We start from the raw sequence: 16,840 nt of genomic DNA on the forward strand, positions 1-16,840 counted from the left end.
AATTATGAACAATATTATATTGTAATTTACTGTATTATATTCTTTTGTGGCTCCCACAAACTCAACTTACATATTAAATGCTCAACAAAGTAAGCTTAGTGTTGCTGACATGTTCCCAGACTTGGCAGGAAGATATAAAGTCATGCAAATGCTCACTACAAATCTAGATATGGATATAGTTAACTAACTAGGGAGCTGGTTAAGTTCTTTCAGGCTAAACTTATCCAACCAGGCCTTTTTTATGCACCGTCATGGTGCAGCACAGAAGGACATTTTCCCAAACTATTTCGACAGATGCGAGCATAGTCCTTAGAATTCAACAACCAAAGAAGAAGGCATTAAAGATCAACTGTGCAAAAGTCTTACATCTCCATTAGAAATGTTGTTTAAGAACTACTTTTACATCACACAAATGTCAGATGTAGACCACTTCCTGATTAATGGAGGATAACAAACCAAATTCTAAGTGGCTCGAACTGTAGTAACACGTTCTGGGAATAACTTCTTTATCCAGAAGCTCATCAAAATGCAATTTTTCTTTGACCCTTGTCACCCCTTTACAATGTTTGATAAAAATCGGTTTTATATTTTTAGTGTAATCCCCCTAATTGTGCTGCTCATTCTATTTACTGTTTTGAAAATTGATTGCTGTGAGAAAGTTCACTGAGTGTAATTTTGCACTGTACATTTCACCCTGGCTTTATTAGAATGTTTTTAGTGGTTGTGTTTGTGTGACCTAAATCAGGGCTTATCACTCACACAAGTGGTTAAATGCATGCGGTTGAACAATAAAGCAGACATCTTCAATAAGACAAGAAACATAAATTAGTTTAAAAAAAGTAAAATTTATTGCCAGACTTTATTTATGCATTGTTTTGCACATATATGGTAATATTGAGTTCACTCATTAAACAGATGTTACATCGCATTGTAATTTTTTGGTCAATATTTGTATTGAACACACATAATGTGTTGTTGAATATTGCAATTTCTGTCCAAGCAAATTAAATATTTCAAAACTGCCACATCACCCCCCCCAAAAGATTAAAGATTGCACTGTTCTTACTGACGACCCACCTCACTTTACTTACAGTACAAAATTGTTCATTGTTAGTCCATTACATAATTATTTTTGACTGTAACAAGAGAAACAATGTTAGATCAAACCAAGCAGACTGGTTATAAGATTCCACCATATTACTTAGTTGTTGTAATTCTCCTAAAATAAACCTATTGTCTGTCTTTTTTTCAACTTTCAATCTAATGAACTACACAAAATGTCTATTAGCCAAAACGAGCCTAAAATGCCACGACCGAAAATAACAGGAGTGAGTTTTTAGCATACAATTAGCAAATACACAAAATTTACATAGCATTTATGCTAATCAGATGTTTCAAAAATAGCAAATCAAAATTATTCAATGATTACAATTTTACCCCCCGCTCTGTCGTTAACAGTATCTTCGGAAATACAGAAACATAAATGAGTGGACCTACTTTTGGCGGTCCCATGGCTTGAATAGGAGCTGAATTATGCAACTTCCTGTGGATCATGTTACTTGTTGAATATTCCAAATTTAGTTAGGGTAACAGTGACGACTTAGTTGTGAAATATAACCAAATTGCTGTTTTTAAATAAAACATATTGTTGAACAACGGAAGTAACGCATATAAAAAATACCATTTATTTATTGACTTAATTTTTATTGAGCATGGACTTAATATAATTAAATGTAATGTTTTTTTTTGTTCCCATTGGGATTAGTCAAAGAGAATGAAAATAAAATAAAAAAGTAAAATAAAGATTGCATGATATTATTATTAATAATAATATTAAAAAATATTTCAATAATAATAGTGATTGATACAAAATATTATGCATGTATTATAAATTACAGGTATTATATTTCATGGTGAAGTCAAAGTACTTTAAATCAATATTTTACATTTTTTTAGGTAAATATGCAATCGATTCAATCCGCTAAGTAAAAAAAATATATTAATTTTATCGGGAATTTATATGCATTTTATTTCCTAGGGACACAAATGCAACCGATGCAGTGGAATGGCCATGATAAGCATCAGTAAATCTGCACTCAATTAGATCGATAGATGTTTTGATCTTGAGTACCCATCACAGTCAACTCACTAAAATCTATTGGCACACCTCACAGGAAAATAAACAGCTGTGTGGTATACGGTATCAAAAAAAACTGAACAGACATAAGATGTTTCATTGAAGTGCAAAACAAATGCAGTTTAGAGCATGTTAGTTTACACAGAGCTTCATGTGTGAACAATAAATATAGCCATAATAATCTCCTTTCAAAGGACAACTTCTACCATCATCTAGCTTTCTTAAGGATTACACTTCTTATTTGGACTCTGGTGCCACTGAAGAAGAGCTTGCTCCTTGGCTCTGGCTCGACTTTCCTTCCACGTCCTGAGCGTCGATTCTGGCATGCTCTCGCTTGACTAATTCTTCCAGCTCAGCCTGGTGACACGAGACAACTTTTGGTGACTCAAATTGACACGGATGTCATACACAAGAACCAACAATTGGGTGCAATATTAACAGTGCAATACTGAGAAGACCCTCCGCAGTGGTGACGGGCGACCACAGAGCACAGGAACACAGAGGGTACATTTGAAGCTGTCTGTGGTTTCTGTTGCTGGTGTGCATTTACAAGAAACTGACAATATGTCCTTTAAACTAAGCCATATTTCCAACATATATCAATCTAAAATTCACCAAAATAGAAATAACCTATTTGGTGTTGTTGTTTTATAATTTGTAAATAGTGCAATCATTTAGCATGCAATAGGGTTATTATCATTATCTTTACTCATATTTAGTTTTTCTATTGTTTTTATTACGTTTTACTTTTTTACCGTATGTAAATCTGCACTGCAACCACAGAATTTCCACATTGTGGGATATATAAGGTCCATCCTATTGTAATGAAAAAAACTATATGTTTTCTTCTACTACACAACTGGAGCAAAATAACGACGCCTATTGGTAAATATGTTGAAGTGAATCAGGCAGCAGGAAAGAGTACAAACTTTGTACGACATAAAGCTGTACAAGCAAGAGTATACATTTGAAATACTACATTTTCATTCAGTTCGTTCATACAATGTTTTAGTTGTACTTAAGGGGGTCCTATACTATGCTACTGGATCCCAGCACTATAAAAACAAAAATACTCCATAATCCTAATGTGTACTGTTATAGATGCTACCTCAGTAGAAGCATTTAAGTCCCATCTTAAAACTCATATGTATACACTAGCCTTTAAATAGACCCCCCTTTTAGACCAGTTGATCTGCCGTCTCTTTTCTGCTCTGCCCCCCTCTCCTGCGTGGAGAGGTTATTAGATAACCACAGATGACGCGATAGCTGTTTAAAGTCGGTACCCGGGGTGGACCACTCATTTGTGCATTGGTTGGGGACTTGTCTCCACTCAAGTGGTGGGAGTTCATAGTGGGAGTGGGTTAGGGGGTCCCCCAAATCTGCGGTCCCCTACATCTGCGGTCCCCTCCAAGGTTTCTCATTGTATCCCATTGGGTTGAGTTTTTCTTGCTCTAATGTGGGATCTGAGTCGAGGATGTCGTTGTTGCTTGTGCAGCCCTTTGAGACACTTGTAATTTAGAGCTATATAAATAAACTTTGATTGAATTTGGATTGATACTGGGTAAATCTGCATTCTCTCCTCTTTTCCTGACCAAGCCTACTCTGTTGCAATTGGTCAGTGCACGACACCTTCTCAAGCGGTTACATGCTAATGGCTATTAGCGAACAGTAAAGAAGAATTAGATAGTGGATATATTTGAATGACTATTGGACAATCCCAGTGTCCAACTGTGCTTTGTTCACAAAACAGCTGTGCGAGAAGTAGGGAGGGTATCATTCACATTTGAACCAATACGGTGCCAATTCCTAGTACCTGGGAATCAATACAAATACTCAATGGCATGTGTTAATGTGTTAATAAATGTTAATTCTTTATCAATAAAATATTTTTTTTATTTGAAATTTAACAATAAGCTAATTATAACTATACTGTCCAGTATTTTGTCTTACACTACTGAGTCTAATGCTCAGTTTCAGTCTCTGATGCTTACCAGTAGCACTTATATGACAAAGCCAAAGTATATTAGCATCGAGGTAGTGCATTTTGGAAAATTAGAGCCTTTCTTTTGAGCGTCCTATTGTTTATGTTTTGTCTGGGACCGCCTTATAATGTCTGCAATAGGGTTGTCCCGATACCAATAATTTGGTACCGGTACCAAAATGTATATCGATAATTTAAAAATAAAGGGAACTACAAAAAATGTCAATATTGGCTTTATTTTAACAGAAAATCTTACGATACATTAAACAAATGTTTCCTATTGCACTCAAAGAACAATTTCAGATGGTTAACAAATAAAAGGTATTAAACACATTGGGCTTTTCTTGTTGCACTCAAACAACAATTTACAATTTTCCATATTACCCGGTACATATAGTCTGCCATAATCAATGATTAGGTTAGAATAAAATAAAAAGCTATATTATTTATGATTTACACCTCCTGGTCTGTACTTTAAGAACAATCCGATTATTAGTAAATACTAAAAACAAAACTATGGATAAAAGTATACAGATAAGCCATGTAGCATGCAAAACTCACATTGTAAAAGATACAACACAAATTGTAGTAATTTGTTACAAAATTCAGTGATTTCACTTGCATTAGTTAGCTAATTGGGCTGTTTTAACTCCGCTAATATTTGGCATCGAGACAAGCAGCCGTCTGCTACGTATCTACATGTGCACAGCAGGGGAGCTGGTTAACTATGCTATGAGAGTAGCGTATGTGTGTTTGCGAGAATGGCAAAGTGTTGGCTGAGTGATGTCAGTGAGTGAGTGGGCGAGTAAAGAGAGAGGGGTGGAGTGTGCACTGTGCACTGCGCAGTAGAGTGATGAACAGGTCCGGTTTCGTCCTGCAAAACTAATAATAATCGGCGGCCTCGTTTGAAAGCAGAGCTTACCAGACCCATTGCCGGTTAAAGTGAAGGATGTTACCCCGGACGAAAACATCGGCCTGGAGGGAATATCTCCCCGTGCTCCTCGAATACGGTCTGCATGTAGGTGTAACAACTACAATATTACCTGTCACTCTTTATAACTCATTGTGCAGCTCTGAATGCTTTAAGTTTGAAGCAAAGGTGATAATACTAATCGCCACATTTGGCGAGGCACGTTTTAAAGCAATTCTTGCAGCGTGGCGCCTCCCTGTTTTTAGTTTTGAAGCCCAAATACCTCCATATTGCGCTTCACGCATTAACCAGTAGAATTGACGTTTTTTTTGCCATTCTTCCGCTCCATGATGTTATTGCTTGTATGCACTTTGTGTGTGTGTTTTGACAAACTCAACATCATGCACCTCCTCGGCTCTGTAGTCACCGTCGCACAGCATCATATGGATGAAAAAACGGTATCTGTATTTTTCAAAAGCAGTATTGTAACATTTTAATTAATTAATACCGGTATACCGTACAACCCTCGTCTGCAATCCGTTATGTGAGGGGGGCGTACAGTTTGGAATTTGTTCATTATTTACCTGTGTTTAGTATCACTTTCTGTTGTAGTGCTCTTGTTTTGACAAATATACAGTATATACACATATATATATCTACATACACGCACACCCATACATACAGGCTTATATATATATATATATATATATATATATATATATATATATATATATATATATATATATATATATATATATATAAACATATACATATATATATATATACTGTATACACACATACATAAACTGTACACACACATATACATACATACACACAATTTATATATATACATATATATATACACACACATATATATAGCATAGTACCACTTTAAGAGTAGAAAAAGTAATTTCTTTCATCAACACAGCACAAATGCTTTAAATTGTTGTTGCAAGTGAAGTGCCTGACAATTAAAAAAATTACTGAAGAAACATAGAAGTAAAAAACAGTGATATTACCTTCCATCCCAGCAGCTCAGCTAGTGCCATACAGCCGTCATCGCATGTACTGATATGAGCGACATCTCTGGTTGGGGAGGAAAGAGAAACCATCCATGTATTATCTGGATCAAACATTTTCTACCAGCTATTTCTGATACTAATTCACTTAGACGGAAACAAAACTTACATCCTCTTTTATATCAGCGGTGGGAGCAGCAGAGTAGCAATGTGCTAAAATGTTCCTCTGTCTATGTTTTGTATATAAATTATTAATTTACTTTCCTGTAGCTTCGATTTTCTAAAATATTTTTGCTGTTGAATAACACACTGTAGATTTTTTCTTCTTCGGTGTTGCAAATAATACCCTTAATATTCATAACTCAGTGATACCTTAGACGTAACATGTCATTCATTTAACAGAATTCTTAGTTAGTATACATCACAACTAGGTTCAACAACAACAACATTGGTAGCAGCCACCAATCTAGCATCTTAAAGGCCTACTGAAAGCCACTATTACCGACCACGCAGTCTGATAGTTTATATATCAATGATGAAATCTTAACATTGCAACACATGCCAATACGGCCGGGTTAACTTATAAAGTGCAATTTTAAATTTCCCGCTAAACTTCCGGTTCGAAACGCCTCTGAGGGTTGACGTATGCGCGTGACGTCAATCATTGAAACGGAAGTATTCGGACACCATTGAAGTCAATACGAAATAGCTCTGTTTTCATCTCATTATTCCACAGTATTCTGGACATCTGTGTTGGTGAATCTGTTGCAATTTGTTCATTGCATTATGGAGAAAGAAGCTGAGCAAGCAAAGAAGAAAGTTGTCGGTGCGAAGTGTCTATTTTGCGAGGGAAGTCAGCAACAACACGTACACAGCCGGCGCTTCTTTGTTTACATTCCCGAAAGATGCAGTCAAGATGGAAGAACTCGGACAACAGAGACTCTTATCAGGAGGGCTTTGATTTGGATACACAGTTGCGATAACGTGAGTACACAGCTGCGCTTCCGAACATTTGATCGCTTGCTATAACTAGCTCGAGCTAGTAGCTAGTAGCTAGGAGATAGCATTAGGATTAATTTGTGGCATATTAAATATAAGCCTGGTTGTGTTGTGGCTAATAGAGGAGCTAGGAGCTAGCATAACAAACACCTAGGTGTTTTTATGCGGGATTAATTTGTGGCATATTAAATATAAGCCTGGTTGTGTTGTGGCTAATAGAGTATATACATGTCTTGTGTTTATTTACTGTTGTAGTCATTCCCAGCTGAATATCAGGTCCCACCCGCGCGCTTCCAAACATTTGATTGCTTGCCCGTACGTGCGTGTCATGTACGTAACGTTGATTAAATATATAAGCTTTATGAACCTTAGGTTAGGTGAACGGTTGTTTGGGCTGAGTGAGTGTGTGTGTTGTGCAGGTGTTTGAATTGTATTGGCGGGTTATATATACGGGATCCCGCCCATATTACCCGCTCGAGCTATAACTAGCTCGAGCTAGTAGCTAGTAGCTAGGAGCTAGCATAACAAACACCTAGGTGTTTTTATGCGGGATTCATTTGTGGCATATTAAATATAAGCCTGGTTGTGTTGTGGCTAATAGAGTATATATATGTCTTGTGTTTATTTACTGTTGTAGTCATTCCCAGCTGAATATCAGGTCCCACTCGCGCGCTTCCAAACATTTGATTGCTTGCCAGTACGTGCGTGTCATGTACGTAACTTTGATTAAATATATAAGCTTTATGAACCTTGGGTTAGGTGAACGGTTGTTTGGGCTGAGTGAGTGTGTGTGTTGTGCAGGTGTTTGAATTGTATTGGCGGGTTATATATACAGGATCCCGTCCATATTACCCGCTCGAGCTATAACTAGCTCGAGCTAGTAGCTAGGAGCTAGCATAACAAACACCTAGGTGTTTGTATGCGGGATTAATTTGTGGCATATTAAATATAAGCCTGGTTGTGTTGTGGCTAATAGAGTATATATATGTCTTGTGTTTATTTACTGTTGTAGTCATTTCCAGCTGAATATCAGGTCACCCCCGGCTCTCACAGCATCTTCCACTCCCCACTAGTCCTTCACTTGCACTTTCCTCATTTAATAATATTTCATCCTCGCTCAAATTAATGGGGAAATCGTCGCTTTCTCAGTCCGAATCTCTCTCACTTCATGCGGCCATCATTGTAAACAATAGGGAACTTTGCGTATATGTTCAATTGACTACGTCACGCTACTTCCGGTAGGGGCAAGCCTTTTTTTATCAGATACCAAAAGTTGCGATCTTTATCATCGTTGTTCTATACTAAATCCTTTCAGCAAAAATATGGCAATATCGCGAAATGATCAAGTATGACACATAGAATAGATCTGCTATCCCCGTTTAAATAAAAAAAATTCATTTCAGTAGGCCTTTAAAAGAAGGTACAGTACTGAAATGTTGTTCTTTATACAAGCAGAAAAATGTACATTAGAAATGACATGTTCTATTGGGATTTTATACCTAAACGTGTATAAATATAATTAAAACTACATTGCAATTGCCGTCAGTAGGACAATTTGTTTTATAATTGTATTAAAATCGTTTTGAGGAAAGAGGCAATTATAAATGAGGTGGATATTGTTTTTTAATACATTTTGCTAACTTTAACAAATGGTAATTAAAATCGCTGGAGGTAAATCAAATGATCTTCCAAACAAAACAAACACACCAATGAACAATTTCTAACAGAGACAATAATAATCTTTGTCTTTGGCATCTTCTGGTTGAATATACCAGAAGGTGACTGTATCCATTCATCAGTACAGTACAGTATCCATTATCCATCCATCCATTTTCTACTGATTGTCCTTCTTGGGGTAGCGGGGAGTCAGGGGGGATGGGGGTTTGGGTGGGCTGGAGCCTATCCCAGTAATCGCCACACAAATCATTACCTCCATCAGATATTGTTTTCACCAACTTGGCCTTAATGGTTTGTTAGCATTACCTGTTCATCATCTTATCAAACATAATGATAAAACCAGAGCCATTAAATTGGGACATTGAAAACAACAAATGGCCCCAGGGCTGCACTCAGGACACCCCTGCTTTTATTGCTTTTTGTCAGTGTGAGCAACCACAATTCTTGTCGATAAGTTAGCTTGTTAGACTCCTTTGTCACGAGCGTACATTGGTAATTAAAGAAAGAAGGCAAGTGTTATTGAAGCTGGAACTTATCAATGCTTTACAACAGTAATTTTTCATTTTCAAGTGTTTATCCAACATCGGAGAAGGTGTCTGTTCGTAGAGAAGGGATGTACGCGCTCTTAATGAGTCGATTATACACAGGAGGTTATTTCCTACAAAATGAGAAAACACAGCCTTCAGGGTCTGCACCAACGCAGCGTTAAGTTTGTTTTAGAGTTACATGCACCCTATGTGGGAGGGTTTACAGGGGGAGGAGATAGTCGGTGTAGTGAAAGCTATGTATCCAGGTTTCTAAGACTGAACTCGAAACGGAAACGTGCTAAGTGTAACAAAATGCAAGAGTCAAGATGCTTGCTGCGTAGGCAAGGATATGGCCTAAAAATCTATATCACGATAACGATATATATCACAATATATTATTTGTAGGGACGTGGCGAACGATCGGCCACGGATCAGTATTGGAAGGTTTTCATTAAGATACACATTATCATCATTTCCGATTACCAGCTTTTAAAATTGATCACAAACGCTGATACCCTCTGGCTAATATGGCATTTTTTTAATCTGCCGGTTGACTAGCTAGCAGCTAATTGTGTATCTCCATACACAATGTGGAGACACTCCCCTAAGTTAATAATTATCACTTAAATTACCACAAATAAACTGCATTTCTTAGTATTTTATGTGTCATTATCAAGTATTGGGACGTGACACACGTTACACACCGAGAGCAAACAGGAGCAGGCGTGCTAGCTAAGCTAGCTAGTTTAAAGAAAATAAGAAATAAGTACATTGAAAAGTTCAGGAAGTGTCGATGGAAACGGGTTACAGAAGAAAGTATGCAGTTATTAACATGAAATTAATGAGTATATTCATAAGAGTCTTAAGAGAGAATAATATAACTGTTGGAGTGTCAGCATTGTTGTAGCCACAATGTGAGGAGGGCGGATCAAGCTATGAATTGTTAGCGTGGACAGCAAGGGTAATATCAGTATATGATCGATACTAGAGTGATAAGGGCGATATTAAATAGGGTTTTTTTGTTAATGTTTACAAATTCATGGAATAATTCCTTGGACACATACAGGGCAAAAAGGGTTAGAATGTCTAATAGATAGTAGAATTTGGTTTTGTTTAGCTTTTGTGTGCTATTGACTTTGTTTTGCTCAAACAATTGTATGTAATAAAAGAGAATAAGGAAATAGTTATAATATTGTGCTGATATATACTTATTTATAGATAATAGAACCATTTGAAAACAGGTTACAAAGGCTCCTAAATTTAATACAATTTCATATTGTATAATTTCTTTAAAACTATTATGTCAGGCTTGCTACCGACAGTTTGGTCGTGTTTGTGTTTTCCTGTGTTTGGTGTTTCAATACCTGTCCAGCGCTCTTATTTGTAGTTTCTACTTCCTGTGTTTTGGAATCACTTCCTGTCTTGGTGCTCTTGTTTGGTCAGTATTTCCTGTTTGGTCTTTGTGTTTTGAAGCCACTTTACTTTCTGTTCATGTCCTGCCAGCACAACCGGTTCTCATTAATTAGTTACCTAGTTACCTACTCTGTGGTCTTGTCGTTAGAGTGTCCGCCCTGAGATCGGTAGGGTGGGAGTTCAAACCCCGGCCGAGTCATACCAAAGACTATAAAAATGGGACCCATTACCTCCCTGCTTGGCACTCAGCATCAAGGGTTGGAATTGGGGGTTAAATCACCAAAAATGATTCCCGGGCGCGGCCACCGCTGCTGCCCACTGCTCCCCTCACCTCCCAGGGAGTGAACAAGGGGATGGGTCAAATGCAGAGGACACATTTCACCACACCTAGGGGGTGTGACAATCATTGGTACTTTAACTTTAACTTAACTTTTCCACCTGGGTTCCTCCTTTTGTGCTGGATCGTTCTCTACTTGTTAGTCGGCTTCCTGTGCACCTCTCTGTTGCAATTAAATAAACTTCTACCTGGTATCCGTTTGCTAGTTCCTTATCCTACAAGCATCTAGTTGCTAATTTACTGTTCCTAGCTTGTTACTTTCTGCTGCAACACAGACCCATATACCGTTCTATTAGAATGTAACAAGAACTTATTATTCTGTTGTTTGGATACAAAAAATAATTTTATTTCCTAAAAAATAGAAATTTATTTTGGGACAATATAAAATATTTCTTTAATCATTCGCCCGATTGTAGCTGAGATAGGCTCCAGCGCCCCCCGCGACCCCGAAGGGAATAAGCGGTAGAAAATGGATGGATGGATGGCATTCTAGTAACTACCAAATACTGATGCTATATTGTGTATCGTTTCTGTTTATATTTGTATTGATCCGCCTACCCCTGCAGACAGGTGTGTGAAATAGCTGGATAGAAATACGGTAGGTGCATCACATCTTACCTGTAAGCATTATCTGAGTCAAAGTCCATCCCTCCTCCAAAACCCAGCATACCTAGCATAGGGTCAGACTAAACAAACAATATGGTTTAAAGTATACCAGACACACAATTAATACTACATAAATCGGAGCCAAGTTATCAGATATAAGGTAAGGACCTCACCTGGCCGGCTTTTTCCATGTTGATGAGCAACCTGGGGCAGGTTTTGGAAACCCTGAATAGAAAAAAACAACAGAGGAAGGGAGAATGAGAAAAGATACAAACTATTCAGCCAAAGTTTAAATGATTCACAGTACCTGTTGACCAGACTTGCAAAAGGTTGCACCTGCAGAGACGTGCCCATAATGATGAGAAGATCACAGCGGGGGAAGTCCTGCATGTGCCAAGAGAAAATAAACAGATAACTTGCAACGCATCCTTTGCAAATGCAGCCTTCATGTCAGCTCACCGTCTTCATCGAGGTAAAGAACCGCACAGGCAAGCTCTCTCCAAAGAAGATGATATCTTGGAAAAGGAGGACGCACAGAGGATGACTGACATGTTTTTGGTCAAAAGTAAGGTAGATTGTTGAAGGGACAGTAGAAAAATTAAATCGGGGGGGAAACTGACCTGGTTTGACCAGACTGTTGCATTTCTCACATTTTGGAATGTCATCCGAAAAGATTTGTTCTACGAAGAGAAGGAAGTTTTAGTCCCAAAACTGAAAGTGGAAATAACCTAAATAAACACCTTTCATCCAGTCCAGGTCGTACTCTTTGCGGCAGGTGAATTTGACGCAGTGGGACTTGTGAAACGTTCCGTGAGCTTCAATCAGATCGCCACCCTTAAGCCCGGCCACACGCTCCAGTGTGTCGATATTCTAAATGGTCACAAACAAGTCAATATTAGTACGGAAACTGGTGGACGTATGAAAAAGAGACCCGATTTTTTTTCTCCTTGCCTGCGTGTAGCAGCGTTTGAGAAGACCCTTGTCTTTCAGCAGCTTCATGAAGTAGTGACAGACGGTCGGCTGTAGCAAAAGAAAGAGGAAACACAGCTGAAGTGATTCCATTGCTGAGGTTATCATTCAAGGCATGTACAGTATGTTATCATGGCTGACTTGGTTTTACCCTGAATTCTCCAGGGAAAAGCTCCTTGGCCAAGGCAAAGAAGGGCTCTGGATGTTTCTAGGATAAAAAAAAGGGGTCCAAAGTGTATAAGTTACCTTTTCACTGTCATTTGATTTATTTTGTGAGCAATCATGATAGGCATACTACAGTGTTATAGTCTATGATTTTAGGTCAGTTGCATTTGCTTTTAACAAAAAAAACCATCAACCAACCTTAAAGTAATCTAACTGGAAGATGGCCTCTGGGTATGGAAGGTTATATTTCTGCAGGTTTGCATACAGGCCAGTACCGGGTGAGCGAAAATCGGGAATCCCAGCCGCTGTGCACATTTTGAGTTATTGAAGTGAAGCCTTGTTTAAACACAACTATCTCTTCCCTTTAAATACTCACATGTAGATATGCCTGCACCAGCCAAGCAGATGATATTTTTACCTGTAAAGAAGCACATTGTAGTCAACTTTACACCACAAAAGTTGATGACAAAGTGAAACAGCACGGACGGAGACTCACATTTGCCACTTAGAATGTATTGCGCAACTCCTTCCAAAGTCAAATCATCCAAAACCTTTTCTGTTGAGCCAAGGCCCAAAGAGCGAGAAAACAAATTCCGCAGGAAGTCCACTGGCAGGATGACAGGGACAAGAGCAAAAAAATTAACTCCACTTTTAATGGTGGCTTATGATTGTTGCACAATAGTATATAAATTAATAGTTTAATCAACACTACTAATCACTTTATTGACTAATGAAAACCCAATGCTGCATCTCAAGGGGTTTTCCATTAATAAATACAAACCCCATTTCCATATAGAATAGAACATACTTGCCAACCTTGAGACATTATCGGGAGGTGGGGGGTAGGGGGGGGGCGGGGTTGGGGGCGGGGTTATTTACCGCTAGAATTCACCAACTCGAGTATTTCATATATATTTCATATATATATATATATATATATATATATACATATATTTATACAGTTTTCTGTGTATATATATATATATATATATATATATACAGTTTAGTCAGCCACCCATTGATTGTCAATGGGTGGCTGACTAAATACTTTTTTGCCCCACTGTATATATATATATATATATATATATATATATATATATATATATATATATATATATATATATATATATATATATATATATATATATATATATATATATATATATATATATATATATATATATATATATATATATGTATATATATATGTATATATATATATATATGTATGAAATACTTGACTTTCAGTGAATTCTAGCTATATATATATATTTATTTTATTTACATAAAAGAAATACTTGAATTATCTATCCATTAGATGGCAGTATTGTCCTGTTTAACTTCTCTGTTCATGACTGAGAAATCATTTCGGCCACCGTGTTCAATGGAGAAGTCTGTTCTACATATTTACAGGCAACATACACCTTCCCCTTCGAACTGTCCTGGATGAACTGAAATTCTTGTTTCCATTCGTTTCGGAACTTGCAAGCGTATTTATATTGAGGTAAAGCGGACGTGAAAATAGGCTGCCCCACTCAGTCTCAGGTCCGCATTGAGCTGGAGGGGGCGTGGCCTCCAGCTCCGGCTGAATACCGGGAGTTTGTCGGGAGAAAATCTCTGCCGGGAGGTTGTCGGGAGAGGCACTGAATAACGGGATTCTCCCGCTAAAAACGGGAGGGTTGGCAAGTATGGAATATAATAGAATAGAAAGTACTTTATTGATCCCTATGAGTTGGGGAATTGTGTTAGATGTAAATATAAACGGAATACAATGATTTGCAAATCATTTTCAACCAATATTCAGTTGAATATGCTACAAAGACAACATATTTGATGTTCAAACTGATAAACATTTTTTTTTTGCAAATAATCAATAACTTTAGAATTTGATGCCAGCAACACGTGACAAAGAAGTTGGGAAAGGTGGCAATAAATACTGATAAAGTTGAGGAATGCTCATCAAACACTTATTTGGAACATCCCACAGGTGAACAGGCAAATTGGGAACAGGTGGGTGCCATTATTGGGTATAAAAGTAGATTCCATGAAATGCTCAGTCATTCACAAGCAAGGATGGGGCGAGGGTCACCACTTCGTCAACAAATGCGTGAGCAAATTGTTGAACAGTTTAAGAACAACGTTTCTCAACCAGCTATTGCAAGGAATTTAGGGATTTCACCATCTACGGTCTGTAATATCATCAAAGGGTTCAGAGAATCTGGAGAAATCACTGCACGTAAGCAGCTAAGCCCGTGACCTTCGATCCCTCAGGCTGTACTGCATCAATAAGTGACATCGGTGTGTAAAGGATATCACCACATGGGCTCAGGAACACTTCAGAAACCCACTGTCAGTAACTACAGTTGGTCGCTACATCTGTAAGTGCAAGTTAAAACTCTCCTATGCAAGGTGAAAACCGTTTATCAACAACACCCAGAAACGCCGTCGGCTTCGCTGGGCCTGAGCTCATCTAAGATGGACTGATACGAAGTGGAAAAGTGTTCTGTGGTGTGACGAGTCCACATTTCAAATTGTTTTTGGAAACTGTGGACGTTGTGTCCTCCGGACCAAAGAGGAAAAGAACCATCCGGATTGTTATAGGCGCAAAGTTGAAAAGCCAGCATCAGTGATGGTATGGGGGTGTATTAGTGCCCAAGACATGGGTAACTTACACATCTGTGAAGGCGCCATTAATGCTGAAAGGTACATACAGGTTTTGGAGCAACATATGTTGCCATCCAAGCAACGTTATCATGGACGCCCCTGCTTATTTCAGCAAGACAATGCCAAGCCACGTGTTACATCAACGTGGCTTCATAGTAAAAGAGTGCGGGTACTAGACTGGCCTGCCTGTAGTGCAGACCTGTCTCCCATTGAAAATGTGTGGCGCATTATGAAGCCTAAATTACCACAACGGAGACCCACGAACTGTTGAACAACTTAAGCTGTACATCAAGCAAGAATGGGAAAGAATTCCACCTGAGAAGCTTAAAAAATGTGTCTCCTCAGTTCCCAAACGTTTACTGAGTGTTGTTAAAAGGAAAGGCCATGTAACACAGTGGTGCACATGCCCTTTCTCAACTACTTTGGCACGTGTTGCAGCCATGAAATTCTAAGTTAATTATTATTTGCAAAAAAAAAAGTTTATGAGTTTGAACATCAAATATCTTGTCTTAGTAGCGCATTCAATTTGAATATGGGTTGAAAATGATTTGCAAATCATTGTATTCCGTTTATATTTACATCTAACACAATTTCCCAACTCATATATCAAATTTAATGTAAGAAACAACTTAGGTCACGGTGATAACTACAGTGATGACCAATAAATAAAGATATTATGATTTACTCTCTGAGTTTCCAACTGCTTCCTCTTCACTGCTGTCGTCGGATTGCTCCTAGCAGACAAACAAGTGAAACGACGTCATTGTACTAATTAGGTCATGTTTCACTATATGTGCTACAATGTCTACTCGTGATAGCATGCTGGATATGCAAGTATCCAGTATTTTTTACCTCTGGCTCAGATGTAGTGTCTTCTTCTTCCTTTTTATTAGGAGGTCCTAAAAACGTAAAACAATTCACAATGAACAGTTTTGGGAATCAATTGTTGGCGTTTATGCTAGCTACGGCCAGCTAAACAAGAGCGAAGAAATGACGTCATCCGAATAATGTGACATTTATCCTACCTGATGCATCAGACATTTATTCACCTTTTGGACCCTTTCCTAGTTCTAGGGCCCGCTTAATCTTGCTGTTTTCACACAGTTATGACTGATATTCACTCGCGATTAGCCACCAGCCAGTTAGCCTATGTTATTGTCCGCCTCAAAATAGGATCCGGGTTTCAAGTGACGTTAAGCGCGTATTTGGTTCCCCTCATAACAAACACATTCTGTGTTTCCTCAAAGAAAAAAAAAATATATTGCCTCTTTTTTTTTTTTTTTAAATACGTTTTTAAACCTTCAAGTACTAGTACGATTGACGCTGGGACTTACACATGTTTTATTATGCGACTTGAACAATTTACGAATACACAAGTACTATAATATCAATCAAAGTTTATTTATATAGCTCTAGATCACGAGTATGTCTCAAAG

The 16,840-nt window shown here is 37.9% G+C and overlaps 1 protein-coding gene across 1 annotated transcript; it reads right to left on the minus strand.

Moving 5' to 3' along the window:
• Positions 1-857: 857 nt before the first annotated feature.
• LOC133663899 (NAD-dependent protein deacetylase sirtuin-2-like) lies at positions 858-16,585 on the minus strand. Its single transcript, XM_062068626.1, has 16 exons — positions 16,430-16,585; positions 16,257-16,303; positions 16,090-16,138; positions 13,237-13,347; positions 13,117-13,158; positions 12,939-13,045; positions 12,727-12,783; positions 12,558-12,626; positions 12,347-12,476; positions 12,227-12,286; positions 12,066-12,121; positions 11,914-11,990; positions 11,780-11,831; positions 11,619-11,686; positions 6,048-6,114; positions 858-2,494 (listed from the first exon to the last, which is right to left on the minus strand). Exons 1-16 carry the CDS (start codon positions 16,443-16,445, stop codon positions 2,375-2,377), a joined length of 1,128 nt encoding a protein of 375 aa, XP_061924610.1. The 5' UTR covers positions 16,446-16,585; the 3' UTR covers positions 858-2,374.
• Between the last annotated feature and the right edge of the window lie 255 nt (positions 16,586-16,840).

This window comes from Entelurus aequoreus, linkage group LG13 (assembly GCF_033978785.1).
Source record: "Entelurus aequoreus isolate RoL-2023_Sb linkage group LG13, RoL_Eaeq_v1.1, whole genome shotgun sequence".
NCBI lineage: Eukaryota > Metazoa > Chordata > Actinopteri > Syngnathiformes > Syngnathidae > Entelurus > Entelurus aequoreus.